This window comes from Protomyctophum parallelum, assembly GCF_964188405.1.
Source record: "Protomyctophum parallelum genome assembly, chromosome: 7".
NCBI classification, from domain to species: Eukaryota; Metazoa; Chordata; class Actinopteri; order Myctophiformes; family Myctophidae; genus Protomyctophum; species Protomyctophum parallelum.
The window spans coordinates 28,458,684-28,481,389 of record NC_139705.1 but is presented as its reverse complement, the minus strand read 5'-3'; the positions used below and the strand labels follow the sequence as shown (position 1 = coordinate 28,481,389).

Below are 22,706 nucleotides of genomic sequence, written 5' to 3'. Positions count from 1 at the left end.
CAAATATGAATGGACATCATTAACGACGCACAGCCACTCCCCTGACAGAAAGGCCGGGGTGGTCGGTTTATTTTTCAAACACAGTTCTTACATGAAGCGACCTAAAATCGCCCATATGGAGATTTCACTGCAAATAAAAAAATACATGAACCTGTGTATTGGTGCCCTCTACTGAAAGTGACGTCAGACTTTGGTGCTCTATAGCTGCATGCATAAGGCTGTCTGTGGGAAAGCAGAAAAACTAATAAAATGCCAGAGGCCAGAAAATGACAAGTTGTTTTGATGTGATAACATAAAATGACAAGTTGTTTTGATGATAATCGCCTAAGCAAAACGTCTTAAAGCTTCAAAGCAACAGACTAAACATCGTTTCAGAGGGGGAGTGAGTGACGCAGACGTCGACAGGTCTGCTCAGCCTCATATTTGGTTCATATTAGGCAATGCACACTGTATAATTTGCCAGTTATATATTACTACATTAATGTAAAGAGTGGAGTGGAACCAGACACCAGTTGCAGGCCACAAACTTCCCCAAATAGAGAGCAGATAAGTGTGAAATGCTACACCATGCATGCAGGGGAACAATGACTGTAGCTCCACTGCCTGTAAAGAACCAAGCAGACCATGCCAGTAATGGAGAATGGCTGATGCTGCCATAAATGGGAAGATAAGGGACAAAGCCTAGCTGTTCATACTTGCCTACCATGTGGTTGGCACATGCTCATAGCCCACTTGTTAGTTCAGTACACTAACTTCCTGGCCAACTAAACTCTCACAGCCAATGAAAGGGTTTAACTGTAAACCACTCCTTCAGGGAGGATCTTAGCCATGAGAGTGCTTATAATGCCTAGCACAGAGCTATTACATTAGATTCACTGAAACAACGAATGAAATGAAGAATCCAGTCTAGAACTGCACGAAGACCAAATAATTCTGCGATCACATATACCAATGGTAAATATACATAAATGCTATTAATGAACATGTATGCTGCATTAGAGAGCTGCACTATCGAACCTTATGTGAGAGCTTCCCTTCCAACGGGGTTAATTGGGACAATATGTTACTAAAGTAGCAGAGAAATTGTGACCAGTTATAAATTTGTACAGGTCTGCTCATGAGGGGCGCGGCTGCGCCGGACGCGTAATGTGAAGAAAAAAAGCTCACCACAGTCCAGGTCTATAGTCACCCGCGGGCGTGTGCACAAAACAAGCACGCACGCGACAATTTCACAGGACTGTACCCACGAAAAATCCCAGTGGGGTCGCCAGCTAAATTAGTTAAAAAAAAGATAAAAATCAGTTTTTCCTGTTTCCCCTTCTACTTTTACTCAAGTACATTTTTAATTCCAGACTTCCAGACTTGTATTTCTACATACGTATATATTGATACTTTTACTTTGAAGTAAAATCTAATATCCTACACATTATAGTGACCTGCGAGAATACATGGATTCTGTTGGTGGATGTTTTACCATTGGTATTTCAGGAGAGACAGACACAGAGCTGACAGAAAGACAGAACGGCAGGCAGGCAGAGATCTGCATTGTAAATCATCAGTGTTAATTTAACTCTGAGAGTGTACAATGGAATCCAACCAAAGTTGGATCCATTTGAACTCTCAAGAGTTACAAACCCGTAAAAGGGTCCATGGACCTGGACCCCCGGTGGTCCCCGTACCTTACGTTGAGGAACAGTGCTACTACACCATGTAGTACACACACACACACACACACACACACACACACACACACACACACACACACACACACACACACACACACACACGCACACGACTAGGATACCCTGCCGTGTTTAATTGTAGAAAAGATAACAAAATTATGCTTTTATTACATTTCGATAGTTTTGAAAGACATCACAACATACTTGCATGATTTGCTCTGATTATTATTATTTTTCCCACACCATTGATAATAGGCATCAACGCAGCCTGTATGAAACCATAGAAATTAAAACCATGCATGCTTCAAGATACATAGAGGTGGAGGTGGGGGGGGGGGGCGTGGGGGTCAATTCAACAACGGATTAAAGCCATATTCTGTCAGAAAACAAGACTTCGGTTCTGTTCAAGCAGTGGTTTTCAACCCCGTTCACGTCACGGTCTATTATTTATTTAGTGGTTTTCAACCCTGTTCATGTCAGGGTCCATTATTTATTAGGCATTTGAGCCACACAGACCACCATTTGATGACATTTAGCCTCTCAGACCCAAGACTTTATGTTGTTATCTTTGGATAAGATTTTGTCCACAAATCCATGCTGTATTGATGTTGGTACCATTAAAAGAGAACAATTCTTCTACATTCTCTAATTGTGTAGGTAATGCAGTTGCTTAACAAGGGTCCATTTAGTTTCCTTTTGCGCTCTCGAGAGTCAAAGATCTATAAGGATCCATTTGGTTACCAACTCATCCATCATTTAGCTGGGGACCACCTGGAACCACCTCAAGGAACACTGGTTGAAATCCACCGGGGTTCGAGGAACAAAATGAAACCGCAGCAGAACGATGTTTAGAAGCTCAGTAACATTTTCAGAATTTATTATCATCTTTTTTTTTGTTCATTTATATATTTTTTGTTTCGACACATCAAATAGAGAACATGCAATGTGAACACTGTTGTGCTTCTCATTATTACCATTCAGAAGTAAAGCCAATCCAACAACGACTAGATGGAAACAGCTCGTTGAAGCTCAAACAACACCAATGACTAGATGGTAACGGCTCCACCCATTCTCGGCAGGAACCCCTTTTGGAGTTTTAAGCATTATGTTATGCTTCTGGGGGAAGGGCGTCCTGGAACAGCATATTTTCAGATGGGGGTCCGCGGCCAAATACATATAATTTTTCGGGTTCTTGACATGAAATATTGAGCACCACTGACATAGAAACATAGGTATTTCAGAAAACTGATTTAGAAGACACTTTTTTAAATTATCGATGTCAGGCCTAAATGGGTTAAGCTCAAACCACACCAATGATTCCAGACGCAACGAAACCGTTGTAGCGTTCCTCGCAGCGGTCTGATATGTCCCCATTGCAGGTCGGTGCATGTCGGCTCATTGCGTCGCAAGTGATTCCATTCATAGGAGCTTTATTGGCATAAGAAAACCCTTGTCGTGGAAACTCGATCTGCGGTTTACGTTACATCGAAAAAACTGTAGCTGTGGAAAATCTGGAAATTGCAGCTGGGCTTGTGTGTTAAAGCACCATTCTGTCGCAGAGTAAAAGCGGCCATATCTTCCCGGCACCCCGAGCTTCTATCATAAATAATACAATAAAAAATAAATCATCGAGTGTATAGCGACCAGGATTAAACTAGATAATTGACACTAGGTGAAAAATGAGTTGCAAAAATCGTGGGATAAAAATAATAGGGACAAATAAAACCCATACAGCTAGGTTGAGTAGAAAGCCTGTGCTTGTCATGTTCAGGGGGGGGGGTATGGTAGCGTGATGGCGGTTTGGACACGAATCCACAGTCCTGGAGTGCATTGGTACGTTTACCTAGCCTGGCTAATAATCCAGACCGAATCAGCCGTTGGCAAAAAAAAGAATCCTGCTGGCGGATTACGGTCTGGAGAGGCTCAATTGTACCCCATTTCCTACACCAGAGAACTGTTCTGGCTAATCGGGACACGGTATGCAATATGGGCGGGCTTTGGTACAGTGACGTTCAATGATTGAGACCTTTGACTGACCAAGAAGCTCTGACCAATTGCGTCAAAGAGAAAATGGGAACGGGAAACAAGATCCATACACAGCATCTCCAGACTCAAATACCACACGACAGTGTGATTTGAGTCTGGCTTATTAGACAGGCTAACGTTTACCGCTCCGCTGGGCTCCGCTGTGCAACGCTCCGTCAAGTCTCGTCTCTCTGTGCTTCATCCGTCCTACTCTGCGTCCGTTCAGATAATCCTTCCTCCTTCGGGCCACAGATAAAGGATTTTAAAGCGCTTTACTTTTCTTTTTCTTCTTTGTCTAGAAAGCAGGTCAGATCTTGAGGTTGTTGTAACTCACGTACGTTTTCTTGGTCGCCTGTCCTGTTGAGGAGACAGAGAGACGAAACGAGGTCAGTGTTTACGTTCATCGACTGAAACTATGACGAAAGATGTTTGTCGTCCTATACCTTTCTTAACTGACGAAAACTAAATAAAAACGAAAAACTATAACTTTGTCAACAAATGAAAACTAGACTAAAATGTGAGGGAGAGACTAGTGGATCCAGTAGAAGTATAAGACAAGTAATTTTGTGTCTGGTTGGGCTCTGAAAATAGCAGATCTACAAGCTCACAATGTGTCGCTCTGACGCGTTGTGAGCTTATAGATCGGCTAATTTCAGCATGTGAACATGTGTAAAATCAGGCACTATAATGCCATCAGCGCCCGCCCAAAGATGTTTTTGTCAACTATATCAACTGTATAGCTTCCGTCGACTATAATCTTATGTTATCAAATAAAACTAAATAAAAACAGGCAATAAGACGGTGCAATAACTAATCAAATCAATTTAATCATTTATAAATATTTAAATAAAATAAAATAAAATAATAATAATAATATTTTCTATAGGGCTTTAAAAATGGATTACATTTTGTTTTTTACATGTCCATACCCGGGGTGGATGTGCGTGCCACACCTGGCTCTACCAGATCCCATAGCCTGTGGCAACAATGTTAATCAACAGCTTAAATGTGGGGAAAGTTTACAAATCAGCTTCCATTAAAGTTTACCACCAACCCATGGAGGAGACAGATGCATGACAGCAACATGACATGAGCACCACATGACAGAAAGTCATGGAGGAGACAGATGTATGACAGCAACATGACAGTAGCTCTAAAGAATACTGGAAGACTCACCCCGGTGCGTGCCCGTTTTTCCTCCCGGAGTTTTCCCCAGTGAGAGGGATAACTTTGTAATATGCTATTGGCTGTTTGTATTCTTTTTGGAAAAATATAAAAAGATACTCCTGTGGAAAGGCTATATTATATTAGTATTATTTAGTATATGTAAGGTTTTGCCCCCTCAAATGGTACCTCGTCAGATAATCCACACATATCCTACAACAACTTCTGTGAACAGACTTCACTGTAGTAGCTTTTCATAAATTATATTTGTACTTAGGCTGTCTGCTGTCATGAAAGTTTATAGTTAGAGAAATTCAAAATCCAGCCGTCTGCTGTCCAGCCTCTCCCACCCCTCACTGGGGAAAATTCTGGGAGGAAAACAGAAACGGGGTGAGACTTCTTGTTACCGCTCTAAAAGCCAACTGCCATCGTGCGTACAGTGAGTGCTAGCGTGGCTCGCTGTAGCAGGGCAGGAATTCCAGAGTGGCTACGAAGGCCATCGTTGTTGCCTCTCAGTTTGGCCTTGTGGCCCCTCAAATAAAAAGACGATTACAGTGTTGGCTATGGGCCGTCGAATTTGACCAGAAATAAAGAGATATGGTTCAATCCAAAGAAACAGATAGTGGGCGCAGGCCGCAGGTGCACGTGAAATTGAAGACGGCACGCTCCATTGCTGTTAAACCAATCCAGTAACTTTTAATTGTTTGGTGCAGGGCTGATCATGGGACTGATTGTAAATACCATTACTTATGCGGGGATCATGTGACTGTGTGTGTACCACGCACGCATAGATGGGATTTGGAACAACCTGCAGTGCTGCTATATGGGGGACATTATAAACAGATGTATGTTAGAATGCACAGCTCCCTTACCCCCTCCCCCCTGATTGACAGAGCATGCAAATCCCCTCCACTAATCACACGGCCCAATCACAGCACCAACAGGTGTAACAGCTCTTTGAATTATGAGAATGAGATGACAGGCTTTCATGGGAATGTCTCCACAGACACACACATTGTCACGCTCATATCTGTCAAGAGAGAGACGTGTGTGTGTGTGAGAGAGAGAGGGGATGAAAGTGTACAGACACACACACACACACACACACACACACACAATAATATCGTGACCAGTTAATATCAGGCATGTGCACACATAGACATCACATGCACACATAGACATCACGTGCACACGTAGACATCAAATGCACACATAGACATCACGTGCACACATAGACATCACGTGCACACAGACATCAAAGGGGGATTCAGCCCCTGCCCATTTATACCAGTCTGTATAAAACTGCCCTCTTGGGGGGCGGCGATGGCCTAGCGGTTAAGGCAAAACCACATATAGACTCTAAAGCAGCCTGCAGTGTGTTGTGTTCGATTCCCAGGCCCGACGACCTTTGCTGCATGTCTCTCTGCAGAGAGACATTACAATCAGTCCCATGATCAGCCCTGCACCAAACAATTAAAAGCCATTCTCTCTGTCTCTGTCTCTCTGTTTCCTGTCACTCTCCACTACTTCAATCCAAATAAAGGCAAAAACTAATCTTAAAAAGAAAAAACCTTCTCCAGACCATGAATGCAGCATTTACTGCATGGTGAATGAAATAGAAATGTCCTCCTTTTCTTTCTATGCCGTATCCAAAGGCAGCATTCTGGATAATTGCTTTTTTCCAAACTCTCCTGAACTCGAATGCAGCGTTATGTATTGTAAGAATTTATGTTCTATGCCGAACTCTGAGAGTGTACAAATGGAACCAAATATTTGTACACTCTCAGAGTTAAATTAGCATTGATTTTACAATATAAATTGGGGGTCAGAGATAGAAATGCTATGAAATGGGGGTCCGTAGACTAATGCATGTCAAACTCCGGGTCCTTGAAATTAAACGGTTTGAAAATCACTGCTAGAGACATAAAAATCTTTTCAAATGGGGATCCACACGCTAATTTGTGTCAATTTGGGGGTCCTTGACATGAAAAGGTTTGGGAACCACTGCCCTAGGGTAGGTACCCTCACAAAAAACATGCAGTAATCCTGGTCTCTAAACTGCCTCCCCCTGGCCAGCCGGGGTGCCTGATGGAGGGGAAAAGAACTGGTTGGAATAACGTGTTCCTTCCACACGCTATGTCCAACCAGGGAAACTCCCCCCTGTCAGGTGTAAAGGAGCAACTTGGACACTCAGGCATGAAGGAAGCATGAGTTCAAGTCCGTTGCTCTACCCATGTCCCCCATATATGGGGACTAGGTTGGTGGAGGGTGTGTAGAGCCCAGGATCACATTAGACAATTGACACAGGGGTGAAAAATGGGTTACAAAAATCGTGGGATAAAACAATCATAAAAAGAAAGAAAAGAAAAACGCTGGGCACTCTACGTCTCTAATTCTGAATAAATCTATGGGCATTTTTTGTTGTTAAAACAAAGGCAAAGCCTTGCTGTGTTTGGCTACAACATACATTTGCATGCACAGGGGTAAGGGGCTGCCAATGTATCTTTTATTTTCTTACGGCAACTTTCTTTTTCTTTTTTTCTTTGTTATCCCAGGGTTTTGCAACCCATTTTTTCACCCAGTGTCAATTATCTAATGTTATCCTGGGCACTACACCTCCTCTGCCAACCTGGGGACAGACCTCATGCTTCCTTCTATGCAGTCCAAGCTGCTTCTTTTCACCTGACAGGGGAGAGATTCGCCGGCCGGACGTAGCGCGTGGAGGGAACACGTTATTCCGACCAGTTCCTGCCTACGTCTTTTCTGAATCTAAACTGGGCAAGATCTTTATCTTTAAACCAGCCCTCTCACGTGGAAAGCCAACATCTTAATCACTAAAGCCAAAGGCATATCCCTGTATCTTTGGGGAGATATTAGACTTTTAGGCCATCAGGCTGAGGCTGTGAACCACTCTGACACATTTAGTTACTATACTTTCTAACGCTGCATCTGATGTGTGTGTGTCTCTCACCTAATGTGACTGCCTGCATTAACGCTTCACGCCTTGTCTCCCGTCTCTCACACACGCATGCACGCACTCACCGTACGCACGCACGAGCATACATGCACATACATTACACACACACACACACCCCCACACACATGCACAAACACACACTAGGGCATTAACATAAAATCGATTAGTTGACTAGTCGACTAGCAAAACGGTAGTCGACACTGTAAATCAAAAATCGAGTAATCGTTAATATTATCTTTTATATTATTATTATTATTTTTTTTTCTCTACAGCAGACATGCAGCTGTGAGCTCTGTTGTCTTGTTGGTAGTTCGCCAACTTCAGTACTAATCCATTCCTGGCTGATTGTTTTCATATCATATACAAGCCTACTGTACGTGGGTTTTGCCGTCACCCTCACTCGTGTAGTGGGCGGCGGATCGGCGGTTGCACTAGCAGCATTCAAGACAGATTTTCTTTGGGAAAAGCATATGTGATATGCCTCATAGGCTCATACGCTCAATGGGGACAACTACAGTGTGTAAATACTTTTACTATTGGTGAGTTTATTACTGTAGTTTGTTCAACAAGTTAGATTGGAGACGTGTCGTCCGGTACAGTAAAGTATAGCAGGAGTTCCTCCTCACTCTGCCCAATATTATCCAGTTTGGTGACAGTCAAACTACAGTAGCTCTTGCCGTGATTTCATGTTTCTTCATGCTTATCCAACAAAAGTGCAGGCGTGCCGCGTGCGTTATTATTAAAAACAAACGCACGATCATAGTTATAATAGTCGCGATGGAGTTAAGTAGTTGATCATCTGATTCATAGCCTGGCAGCCTGCTAGCTAGCAAACCTAGTACGTAATCATAACCTCCTCCTAGCTTGTAGCTCCTTCTATAAACCAAAGGAACTGTGGTTGTAAGTTTCATACAACCCTAAATGTTCAACAAGTTACAACTTGTAACTTGTTGTTGAATATTTAGGGTTGTATGAAAAACATCGCATCGTTCAGTCCTCCTCCTCCCCGCTCCAACTGAACAAACATTGTGAACAACGAAACATGCTATGGTGCTCCGTAAAAAGGTCTTGCGCATCAAAAAATAGCAGATCTACAAGCTCACAACGCGTCCATCCGTGAGTCATTGTGGACTTGCAACTTTGATTTGAAACAGCTGAGCTAATTTCGGCCAATCAGAGCGGCATTCAGCGTAATCTAGTAAGAGAGTGGCGACACTAGCGTTGACTCCCACTGTAACAATGGAATGCGGAAGTGCTCATTCTATCTCAATGGGATAGTTCCAATGTTTGGAACTATAGCCCATAGGTACCCGCTTTGTGGTGAGATCAAAGTGTGTCGCCACTCTCTTACTATTCCACTCTGCCTGCATTAACCGGCTCTGTTTTGCAGTTAATCCTTCACTCGCTGGCTGCTTCAGAACACGATGTTTTAATGCTTGATTGGATGGAAAAAATATCATATTTTACCGCCGACTAATCGACTATAAATCGATTTTGATGGTAGTCGAGTCGACTATCAAAAATCACGTTAATGCCCTAACACACACACACACGCTCTCTCTCTCCAGCCGCTCTTTCACTCATCCATTTCAGCGACAGAGGGATGTGACATTTATTAATGGTGAATTTATGTGCATGACTGCTCCGCTCGGCTCCGCCTCCCCCGGAGACAGTCCGTCAGCTCCTGTAATCGTCAGAGCGCCAAATACCTCGCCGAGAGAGAGAGAGAAAGAGAGAGAGAGACGCCTCCGCCATGATGTATGGGAAGGCGCTTGGACAAAGGCGCTATAGGCTATATTAATGCACCATTTACCATTATTTACCATTTTAAAGCCATTAGCAGCTCTGGCAGCTTGACTTGGTTACCCACAATGTGTGGTGGTGGGACCTTTCAGACAGGACGTCATGTGGCAGTCAAGTCTATGGACTTTTAATGTTTGTCTTATTCATGCTCTCCCAAAAAACCAACAGGCCTCCCCAAAACATCAGCATCCTTCAACTCAACCTGTAAAGTAACTTGTAACTACAGTTTTCACTTTTCAGATTCGGTAATTGTAGTGTGGTAAATAAGTATAATATTTGCCTCTGAGATGTAAAGGAGTAGAAGTATATAACGTAAATATAACTTATCTAAATACTCATGCAACGTCCGTGTGGCTGATTTAAAGATTTTTGGGTCAATTGCAATGTTATGAACACAATGGCAACTGAGGACAGCAAGAGAGGAAATTACCGACCGGGCGAGAGGAGAGGGATATAAAGATCCTACGTGCATGTCTGCATCCCACACACACATTAAATAATAAACGAGTGTGCATGCACGCACGCACGCAGTTCAGGACATCAATATTTTAGGACAGTGTTTTTTATGAATGCATTCTTTGGCCATGACCAAAAATAGCAGGTCTTCAAGCTCACAATGCTTTGTGCTCCAACGTGTTTTGAGCTTGTAGATCTGTCGCTCCACCATGCTGTTCAGAGCCTTTGACTATAGCGTTGTCTTTTGAGCTGCTCGCCGCTCGCCCCTGAGAGTGCAGCCGTCTACCACCCACATCGATCAAAAACAACCCTTCTCTGTTTTAAAAGCTGCCGTGTGTCAACAGCGTGAACGACCCTGGCTAGACACACGCCAACGGTCCGCTGTGAGAGCCGTACTGGTCTGTATTGAAGGCATGCTGTTGGTTGTTCTGAAGCCGTCCAACATACTTCAGTACTTAAGTGTCCCCGTTATGCACGTAAAATACATGGAATAACAATGGATATATTCGCCACTTTGCCCTGATGAAGAACAGCTGCCAAGGTCCAAACATGCTGGCAGTCGCCTTTTAAGTTTTTTCCCACTTGAGTTCCCGGATGGATCGTCTGATGTTTTATTCAAACGTTCGATATACAGTACATTCTGGGTCAATAAATAGGATTAGGCGACAATCGTTCACGTGCGCAACTGCGCACGTATATGCAAGCGAGTGCATGTGACGCAGCTCACGTGCACATTTTTGCTTTGAAGGAATCACATTTTCCTTAACGGAAAGGAAAGGGATATTTCTGCGGTTCATTGCATATGTTTTATTCATGGTCAGGCAGTGATGAGGCAGTAAAAGAAGTGCTGCGACTTTAATTGCACGGCCCGTGGGGAGTTGATCATCACCATGGTTACGTTAGAGGAGTAGAGACGACAGAGAATTTACCCCCGCCACACACACGCACGCGCGCACGCACGCACAGTGGCGTAGATTAACTAAGTGCATTTACTCAAGTACTGTAATTAAGTAACATTTTGAGGTATTTGTACTTTACTGGAGTGTTTCCAAATTCCAATACTTCTACTTCTACTACATCTCGGATCCAAATGTTGTACTTTTACTAACTACATTCATTTGAAGACTTTAGTTACTAGTTAACTAGCTACTTTGTAGGTTTTAGTTACTACAGTTACTTTGTAGATTTTCAGATGGGGAGCCTAGTAATTAATTTTCAATTTTCGACAGTTAACTATGACTATTAATAATATAATAATAATAATAGTCCCCGGAATGAATAGGAATGAGAACCGTAGGGTGTATAACTCACCGCTAGGCTCCGTGGAGGGCTTAGGGTTAAACAGGGGTATAACTAACCGCTGGGGTCCGTGGTGGACGAGGGGTCCTGGGGGCACAGCTCCGTCCTGGCCTCACCGTTGGGTCTCTCTCCGCTGGGCTTCTGGGAGGAGAGCCTGGAGGACATGGTGGCCGCCGTCGCCACCGCCTTGAAGCTGCGCTTCCTCTTCTGCACGTTGAGCTCCGGGTGGAACAGGATGACGTACACCTTGGGCATGTAGAGCATCCCCAAGGCCACGGACGCACTGAGGTTCATGGAGATGGTCAGGGTGGTGGTCTGGATGTACAGCTGTAAGGAGAGAGAGAGAGAGGAACACATATGTCACTTTGACCAGTAACACCGTGGGCATGTAGAGCATGTAGTCTGGATGTAGAGCTGTAAAGAGAGAGGGAGGAACACATCTGTCACTTTGACCGGTAACATTCTATAACCCAATTTTTTTAAATGCCTAAGCTGAAATTCTGGGCACTACCCCTCCTCTGCCAACATGGGGAGAGCCACCAACTGAGCTCACGCTTCCTTCAATGCATTTGGATACTCTCTTAAAACCCTCTTATTGCCCTTGACGCTATTGACGTAATGAATCAAACAATCCCCCACTACCCTTGAGGTAATTGACGTAATTGCTTTATTCCTTATAATCGAGGCTTTGTTTTAAATGATGTAGCAACTTTTGGCTAGTTTGGCTAACGGCCGATGTAATCTACCTAAAACTGTCTGAAATCCTTGCGTGCACGCTCTCGCATCTTTATGTGCATAGCCGTGTAAAATGCGATATTCGGGGCTTGATTAGAGCTTAATTTGAATTTGATATTAAAATAAACGATGATCGCTTAGCATCCCGGACAGATGACTGTGTAACACAGTACAGAAAGCTAGCGGATGTTGATGTTCTGTTTAACCGGAAATGACCGCCAGTTTCGCTCTATTCGGTCAAAATCGGCATAATGGTGAAGTTACCGCCACCATCAGGACTGAGTGTCTAATACTATAGTCTTGTCCCGTGATAATGAGATAGTGTGTATATCACAAATGTTTCTATTATCATTAAAATTATGAATTAGAAATATGAATAGTGTAGGTAGAAGTCACAATCCACTGTTAATTAGGGTGGCCATAAGGGGGGGGGGGGGAGAGAGAGAGAGAGAGAGAGAGAGAGAGAGAGAGAGAGAGAGAGGAGAAAGCCTTTGAGGACCTTTTGGAATGACACTGTTGATTAGCTCACATAATCCCTCACTCTCTGACTGACTGGACTCATGTAGCCTGCAGCGCTGGAACAACAATATTACTCAGAGGTTTCTACTGATGTTGAAGTAGCTGTTAAACATTCTCAAGTATAAGGATTCAAAATGTTACTTGACTAAAAGAGAAAGAGAAAAATATGCTGAAATGGTTTCAAAAAGCAGATCTACAAAGCTTTTAGATCGGTTGTTTTGAATAATCAAAGTATTAAAAAGGGCTTAATTGGTTATCAATGTATATGTTTTATAATAATAATCTAAACCTGCAGGATTCTTTCTGTTACATCTGACATGACTCCCACTTTCCCTGCAAACTACAGACATGATATCCACATTAAGGATCATGGACACAACTACTACATTCAATTGTTATTACTATCACTATTGTAACTCTCTCCTTACTGGCCTACCGGCATGTGCACTTAAGCCTCTCCAAATGATCCAGAATGCCGCAGCAGCACGCTTGGTCTTCAACCAGCCCAAATTCTCACAAATCTCACATGAGTACAAAACTCTGATGCTGGCCAAGCCTGATCCAACCCTACAACACTTGGAGTTGTTGTTCTTGCTTACTGTGAATCGCTCTGGATTAAGAGTGTCTGATAAATACCTACATTGTAATTGTAATTTGTAAACTACAGACAGGATATCCACCAGGCTTATGAACACAACTACATTCTCAGACCATAATAATAATGGATTGCATTTTTACAGTGCTTTTCTAAGTGCTTTACGGTTCACTCATTCACAAATTGGGAGTTGAAGTGGCGAACAGTCCACGCCAGCGTCCTCACTTCCCACAGGCGAGCTCACACCGACCGACTCACTGCGACATTGGACGACCTGCTATACCTCCTGAGCCACATCCAGTTTGTAAAGTTGCCCAATGGTCAAGACTCCAAAAACAGTCAGCGATGCTTTTTTTGTGGGTTTTATTTCTCCAAACACCAATGCAGATATTCACAGTGAAACGATATCCAACAGCAAAAATAATACTGGCCAAAAATCCAAAATTATGAACTCAAAACACTTAAAGCAAAACTTAGGACAAAGGAACTAAGGAACAGAACTGCACTAGGCTATGCCCCTGAAATGGGCCCTAGCAGCCCTAGTCAGCATGTTGCCTGCCAGAGCGTAACTGACTTACTCTGCCTGCAGTCTCCCTTTTATAGGAGAGGATCCTACCACAAACAGAGAGAACCAATTAACATTAAACAGCTGATCTACAAGCTCACAAGTAACATACGAACATGAATAAGTAACCAATTCAATAGATGTTCCATTTTAGACTAAACATCATTTAGGTTTGCATTCAGTTCAAAAGATAATAGACATACTTTGCTCATCAACATTGTGAAACACCCCTACTCCTCAACAGTACTTGGCACCTCCCCTCATTTCATTTGTGCATCATCGTGAAACATTAATATCATTGTGAATCATGAATAAGTTGTGAATGCATTCAATAGTATTGACAATTATATGTTAGGACCTGTTTGCCCCACTACCCATAGACACTTCAGTTGCCTCCAACCCGGCCGGTTAATAGTTGGAAGCATCGGTGTGGTGTGTGCGTGCGTGCGTGCAATGTCCTTAATCAGAGTGCGTGTGTGTATAGGGCACGGGGGCGCACACGCACACGCACACACACACACACACACACACACACACACACACACACACACACACACACACACACACACACACACACACACACACACACACACACACACACACACACACACACAGTTTTTTTTTCTCTCCCGGTATGCCTCTGCAAGGAGCTTGACTCAAATTTAAACCCCTCCCTCTTTCCCACCATGCACCAGAATGCTTAGCTTGTCATGGAGCATTCATAATTAATTCCCGTTCCTTTAACATAAATAAATACATGAAGTCAATTTCCAACAAGCGCCCGGCAACCGACCCCTGCTAGCGGGCGATGATGATTTATTAAGATCCTCATCAAGGGATCCGAAAATGATTGTGTGTGAGTTTAGACGCAGTGTTACTGGATAATTCTCATAATTATACCCACCAGGGAAAGGCAAAGGCAATTTACTCTGCTACAGAGACCATTACCACAACACGACACAGAGAAAGAGACAAGCACTTGATTCAGTAAAGTGACGATTATGTTCCGACGGCGCTCGCTCGGTGCACAGAATGCCTTTCAAATAATGGATTGTGGGACCTTTTGGGCAGTGTCCTCCTCTTCACTCCACGGGGGTGTATTTGGTTGTTTTGGGTGGCCTACTTTCTGAGAGCTGGTCTCAGAGAGTGTGCGTGCGTGCGTGCGTGTGCAATCTCATTTCTAAATTTGAGCAATATTCATGCAGCACAGTTACAAGAGAGAGACTTTAGGTCAAGCAGTTTGATGTTGTCTGTTTAAAGTATCAGTTTTATTGTCATTCCATACGAATGACAATAAAACAAATACTTTAAACAGACACAACTCCTTGAAGCCACAGTAGTTATATGGCTCCAGGTGACACATTTTGAATGTAGTAATGTTCATCAACTGCAGACTAAAGACAATATATATATATTCATGGAAAAAGGTGCTCAACCGTCTGGGCACCTAGGCTGCTGAGCCAGCCTGACGGCGTGCCGCGGGTTCGATTCCCGATTCTGACGGCCTTTGCCACATGCGCGTCTCCCCATTTCCTGTCAGTCTACTTTCATCCTATCAATAAAGGCAGAAAAGCAAAAAATAAATATCTTGAAAAAAAAGGTGAATCGTGAATTGTTGTGGAAGACAATTGGGATTCACATTTCAGCAGGAATGGTGCGTGCAGCGCTGCCCTGGAGATTACAGGAGGCAGAGTGGCGGTGACATGCACTCTCATGACCCGCTGAAAATAACGCATCCGAAGGGGAGAGGCATCCACTGCAGACAAGATAGAGTACAGTTTGTGTCTCTTTTCTTTTGATGGGCCGTAACAGTAGAGACAGCCAAATGTCTCTGACTGACTGACTTAAATGTGCAACAGTTAAACAGGATCGGTGCCAGACATTTACGGCCGTCTTTTACTGCTTAAGTATAAAGTTGCCTTTGAACAGCCAGTGCACCGACCGATGAGTTGCTTGTCATGGAAATACACTTTAAATCGGTGTAATCGCTTGTTGTAGTGTTGAAAAATATTCCAAAGTGCCGATCACAACAACATACGGGACGGGGCAGGCTAGGCAGCTAGGCATGCTTTCCCATTGTAAACCATAGGGACTCAATTTCCCATGACCCTTTGCACGCCGGAGCAATGGACGTTTTTGTGATGACGTCATCAAAACGCATCTCATATCTATTCTGTCCAGTGGATTGCCCGTATTAAAATCTGATTAAATCTGATTAAAAATGTGGATTAAACAATGAAAAGTGTTCTACAATGAATTAACTCGTGAATCGTAGTCAAAGTGTTTTAATCAAGCTAATAGATTTGATTGATTATCTTACAATGAAGCACTGAGAAAACTGTTGCGCCTTTCTTCGTCCTTTTTTTCTTCAAACTTGACTACGGTAGCGGTGGTCTCAAAAACATAAGGGAAACTTTGACAGGAAAAGACTCGCTCACTGTATAGAAAAATAAGTAAAACTCCTTAGACTGAGACTTATTGTACTAAATACTAAATAGAACAGATTATGTCAATGAAGCTCTGTCTCAACTTTCTAACACTTCTTACTATGTCAAATTAGACAAAGATCCTACACCTTCCTATAAGAAGGAAATAGACAACTTCCTCCAGGATTCATTACTGGAGGGTTGTATAACTCCGGCAGAGTGCAAATTTCTAACCAAAGACAAACCCTCTGTCCCTCTATTTTACTGTGTTCCAAAAATTCACAAATCTCTTTCTCACCCTCCAGGCAGAACCATAGTGGCTTCTAATGACAGCCTTACAGAGCCCCTCTCTCAGTTTGTTGATCGCCACATGAGACCCATTGTAACCAAATTGCCCTCTTATTTAAGAGACACAGGAGACTTCATACAACAACTTTCAGAGGTAAATATTCTCAATTCCACTGCCAATATTATTTTGGCTACCCTTGATGTGGTCTCCCTATACACTAATATCCCCCATGATCTAGGCACAGAGTCATTAAGATTCTATTTAGACTTAAGGGATGAATTGACACCTCCAACCAACTTTCTGGTAGAAATGACATCCATGATTTTACACAAAATCTATTTTCTATTTGAGAACTCCTGTCATCTCCAACTGCAGGGGGCACCAATGGGCTCAGTATTCAGTCCAGATTATGCAGGCATTTATTGACCCAGTATTTGTATTTTGTATCAAAATACATTTTCAATGTATTTTGATACAAAATACAAATACTGGGTCAAAAAATGTATCTAAATACAAAATACAAAATTTTCAATGTATTTTGCCCATCTCTGCAATAGAACTAAGATGAGAGAACATATTACTCCAGTTTTGGCATCACTGCACTGGCTTCCGGTTGTTTTTAGGATTGATTTTAAAATTATTTTACTTGTCTATAAAGCTCTCAATGGTCTCGCACCTTCCTACCTACATGACTGCCTGCCTAAATATGTCCCAAACCGCCCCCTAAGGTCTTCCACCGCCGGCCTGCTCGCTTTGCCCAAAAAAATGGCAACTAAAAAATACGGGGAAGCAGCTTTTTGCTTCTACAGGCCGTCGGCATGGAACAAGCTCCCACTGTACCTTCATCAGGCAGCCTCTGTAGACATTTTTAAAGCTCAGCTCAAGACCCACTTCTACAACATTGCCTTTAATTGATCTTGTATTTTTTATTTTTCATGTCCTCATGGAAGCCGGTCACTCCATAGCAGATCTGTCTTACACAGTCATTGATCAAATTAAGAAATCTAGAAGAGGGGGTGATTTAGACACTAAACTCCTCCAAACTGAATCTAGATGGATTTTTTATTTAAAGTCTGTCAATCCAGGTGGCTTGAATGAAGATCTCTCCCTCCAGTGCTACCTATAAAGTAAAAAGTTATATTCAAAAGTGATTGTATAAGTCTGTCAACATGTGATGTATGCAATATTCTTGTTTCCTATAGGCCTAACTGTGATTTTGTATATCCTTTCTGTAATGTCCACGCCCACAATCAGGTGATGTCACCAATGACGCTCTTTAAGAGTAAGCTCTTTGTCTGTGAAAAACCATAGCACTGACGAAGGTCTGAGGACCGAAACGTTTGCTTTTTAATTGCACCATGAGCACAGAGCACCATGAGCACAGAGCATGATAAAATAAAATAAAAAATATTTTTCTAAGTCTCAGTCTAAGTTTTACTTCTTTTTCTATACGGTGAGCGAGTCTTTTCCTGTCAAAGTTTCCCTTTTGATTATCTTACAATAAATGCACACAATATCTGTACTGTATGTATGTCTGTACAGTACTTCACGTATCTCGAGAACCGTCCGTCCAACAGACATCAAACTCGGTGTGTGATAACAGGAAGGCTCACCCCAAAACATCAATATATTTCCGTTGACTGCCTGCTGGGGGGTGGTTATTGTTATTTGTTTTACTGAGGATACAAGGTTTAGACATAGTTTTACTGAGGTTAAATGTATGAATAACGTTAGGGTTATACTGAGTTATAAGGTTAGGAATAAGTTTATAGGGTTGGCTGGTTGGCCGAACAACGAACTAGCCAATCGCACAGCAATCGTCCCTCCAGGCTATGGGATGTAGTCTATCGTAATAAGTACATCTTTCGTACCATTTTCAGGGCAATTGAGTGCGACAATTTCACATGCCTTTGGCCCAAAAAAAAAGAGATACTGTAGCCTGCTGTACATGCAAATCAGAAAAAAAATAGCAATGTGTGCAAGTAAAGATTACAAACCACCCACTTGTAATCTCTTCAATCCAAATTAGAAGTGAATTTGTTCAAAGTAATTCCAACTTTCCGGTAATCGGTGTCTCCTCTATCATAACCCATCCATCCCCAGCAACGCTCATCAGAGAGAGAGAGAGAGAGAGAGAGAGAGAGAGAGCAGTATACTTTAAAGCACTTCGCAAAATACACTTATCTTTTTTTACAGTCTATTAAGGCACTCATATTTCTGGAGAAAGAACATGACGAGTGATAAGATGACAGCCGTTCTTTCATTCATAGTGGTGGATAAACAGTAGCTCGATCCAGACAGCAGGGAGTTTTGTGCTGAAGGATATTATTTGAGTTTTTGGAAGAACTCGCACAGCCCCAGTCCTGTCAGATGCACGGCTCTCCAAGCAGTACAGAAGTAGAACGGTACAGAAGTAGGATTTAACATATCTTTGTTACCTTCTATCCCGCTGGTAGCTCTGCCGTTTTAGTTCTCCCTTAACCCGTCTTTACCCTTCGCTGTCAAAAACCATATCCTCACTCACATTCCTAACACTTGCATCACAACCCAAGTTCAAATATTTTTAACCCCCCCTGGTACAAGGCTCCATGGAATGTCCAAAACTGTTACTTTTAAGCTTTCAAATTCAAAAGCATCAAAAGTAGCAGATCTACAAGCTCTGTAGTATGATGAAGTAGGGCAAGCACACTTGTATCGGTTTATGAAGACTGCATGTGGGCGTCTCAAACCAAAACAAAGTTTATGAAGACTGCATGTGGGCGTCTCAAACCAAAACAAAGTTTATGAAGACTGCATGTGGGCGTCTCAAACCAAAACAAAGTTTATGAAGACTGCATGTGGGTGTCTCAAACAAAACCAAAACCCAAAATTCCCACCAAGTGAAAAACTGCGGGATATAACAGACAGCAGGATTAACAGCAGCTGCAATTTCATGGAGGAAATCCCTTCGGCTGCTCAAGACGAACTGGATGAGTAGAAAATGGACCTTGCCAAACATAGACCAGTCAGCGCTAATGTAACTAATGTAACCTGGCAGGCCGTTCTGCGTTGAAGTTCATGCGAGTACGTCGGAGCGTCTTACGAGATCCCTGAGTGGCTTCTAGACATGTTCTGATGTGCAACATTAATGAGTCTGACTTGTCCTTCGATGGTCAAGTGACTAAGGTTGTACAATCATACTATCTTTCTTCCCAACGGTGAAACATTGCTAAAGTTAAATTTATTCTTTGTCATTTGGCAGACCTTGGAAAGGGTCGTTCGTGCTTCCATTATCCTCACGTGTAAATGACTGTAGTGCGACTCATCTTGGACGCAGATGGCCGAGACCCTCTCTGCATGTAACTCTCTGACTCTGTCTCTCCCTGAGAGAGAGCGAGAGAGAGAGAGAGAGGATGTGCGAGCTCTGTCCTGTGATCTTTTTCTAACCTCAGCATGATGTGCATGGGTGGATGAATAATAGCACTTACCCTAACCCCTTAGATAGCATTTCTGTTGGCTTAGATAGCATTTGACACAGACTTATAGCATGTTATGTAGACAGCACTATAATTGTATTGTATATAGTCATAGCACGCCATAGTACATATGTATAGCATAGTAGTGAATATGTATAGTTTATTATGTATAGTGTATGTATAGTTTCATCATATAGATATTCCACTGTTACCTTCTTAGCTTACGCATGTCTCATGATAAATGATTTTATGTGATGTATTCCCATGCTTTTGTTCTTGCTTAAATGTAAATCGCTCTGGATTAAGAGCGTCTGCTAAATGCCTAAATTGTAAATTGTAATTGTAGAGAGCGGGGGGGGTCACAGGTGTGTAAAATAAGGCCATCTTAAATAGCATCAAGTTAAAGGGATGTGAGTCGATCGGGTCGCAGGCAGCGTGAGCCACAACAACATTAGGTCAATCTGCTATCTGGGCATCGACAGCCCAACATCAGAGGTTTTCTACCGTCGTTCAATAATTCTTGACCTCCAATGGGAAAGATAATTAAAATCTGTCTGTGCGGAACTCAGCCGCGCACACATACACACACAGACGTCCACTTGTGCACGCACACACACAACGGATATCACATGGAAGCGCAACATTACCCCTCATCGACCTGACACGTTAACGCAATGACATTACAAGATATTGATATTATTACTGTACAACGATACTACAAGATAGGATTATGTTTATCAGCAGCAATATAATATTGTGCTAATGCGTTGTCAATTATTTGTCTTTTGTTGAAATAACTGTTAATAGGTGTACCATCACTTTAAAACCGTAATTTTGGCATAGACAACAAGGACTTTTTTAGATACCTCCAAATACGAGAGTACTTTATGGGGGAGGTGAAAGCATCCGAGCCGGTGGCCTCAAACGATCTCATACAGGTTTTTATTCAGGCAGTCCAAAAGAGTAGTGTCCAGTATATATAATGCCCTGGTTTCAGCTAGGGTCAATTCCACAGAGTACATTAAAACTAATTGGGAAAAAGAGTTGGAGATTACCATCACATCAGAAGAATTGGCAAACATGTGCAATACACAAAATACATCCACCAATTCAAGAATGTGGAGAGAATTCTGTTGGAAGACCCTAACGAGATTTTTTATTACCCCCAAAATTAAATCAAGACAACTGAAAACAGATCAGCCATGCTGGAGACAGTGTGGCCACAAGGGGGTGGGCCACGCTCATATTTTCTGGTCTTGTCCTAAAATTCAGAAATACTGGCAGGACATCCACTCCACCTTGGAGACCATTCTGTGTTTTGAGATACCTCTGTCTGTTCCTTTTCTACTGTTGGGAAATATCCCTGAAGAGTTTCTAATACATGATAAATATTTAATCAAGATCCTCTTAGCAGCAAGTAAAAAAGCAATCACACAACGCTGGTGCCAGCAGGACCCACCAACGAAAGATCAATGGATGGACATTATTGAGGAATTGTATGCTATGGAAAAACTAACATTCATACTTAGACTACAAGAAAAGTGGAATCTCTTCTCTCAGCCTAGCGATATTGCAATAGGATTTCATTGAATGTTTTTTGTAATATGAAAAATGCAGCCTTTTTTTCTTTTACTTTTTGTCTTTCTTTTCTTTTTCTTTCCGTATAGTCTTGTCAGTTGTATTCTTCTTGTCTGTTCTTCCTTCAATAAAAATTAAGTGAAAAAAAAAAACGTAATTTTGTTTACCCGAATAGCGCTGCATGGTTGGCAGGCACTTTTAGAACGACATGTTTGTGCCAGGGGGGGTGATTAGATTTATTTCTTGATCGCCTCTTGTCATGATTGTTTAAACATGACGTCATGGGCCGCTATGCTCGATAACAGGCTTGATAAGCCCAAAGCTAATTGATAACGGGTACTCAATAAGCTTGTCCTTATCTGTTATCTGATTTTTCCGGATATCGCTACTTACTAATCTGCAGTCATATCAGCAGACAGACAGTTATCTCTGATGGTCTTGGCGATGCCAGACTACAATGTCACTTTCTTTATCTGAAGCAGGCAGCATTTACGGCCAGACGAGAACATCAATGTCGGTTTCAAAATAAACTCTAAACTTTTTTTTTTTATGCAATGCTGCATGTTTATTCAACCTTTCATTATAGCCATTAATAAAAATATTCCACGCTGATATGCAAGCGCTAACTGTCATTGTCTAGCCCCGGCCAGTACAATAAGCTCACAACCCCAGTGAACATAATAATGCAACGTGCACTCTCTCTCTCTCTCTCTTCCTCTCTCCCCCTCTCTCTCCCTCTCTCTCTCCCTCTCCCTCTCCCCCTCTCTCTCTCCCTCTCTCGTGCACCGGTGGAGGTTTCTAATAATAATGAACACACATACTGGAGTTATGAAGTGGAGAGGACACCACCCTTTTCACATTGGCCTGTTACAGCGCCAGCAACAGGTGGATTTTTACAAAACACATTTTTGAAACAAAATGTCTCAAATCATCCAATTGCTATCCAAGGCGTATGGAATAAAGGTAATGCTCCTAGTATGTATACATGTATGTAATCTGACACCACTGCCATAACAGACATAAGTAATCATTACCATACTTCAAAATACTACTACTAGAGGCTGAGATTTGAAAGTTTGTAGCGGTCTACAGTACTTGCACGCTCTGCTTGCGCACTAGTAGGCCATAAATGGCAATT

At 42.4% G+C, this 22,706-nt stretch overlaps 2 protein-coding genes across 2 annotated transcripts in view; both read right to left on the bottom strand.

The window, feature by feature from the left end:
- The window catches only part of LOC310861189 (chemerin-like receptor 1), a 173,355-nt gene that overhangs the window by 19,277 nt on the left and 131,372 nt on the right, over positions 1-22,706 (bottom strand). The window lies entirely within an intron of this gene.
- The window catches only part of LOC310861270 (metabotropic glutamate receptor 7-like), a gene marked incomplete at both ends in the record, with an annotated part of 128,553 nt that continues 109,861 nt past the window's right edge, over positions 4,015-22,706 (bottom strand). Inside the window, 2 exons of the mRNA XM_083768668.1 lie at positions 4,015-4,064; positions 11,466-11,733. Coding sequence (XP_083624794.1) covers positions 4,015-4,064; positions 11,466-11,733 — 318 coding nt within the window. The remainder of the gene's footprint in view (positions 4,065-11,465; positions 11,734-22,706) is intronic.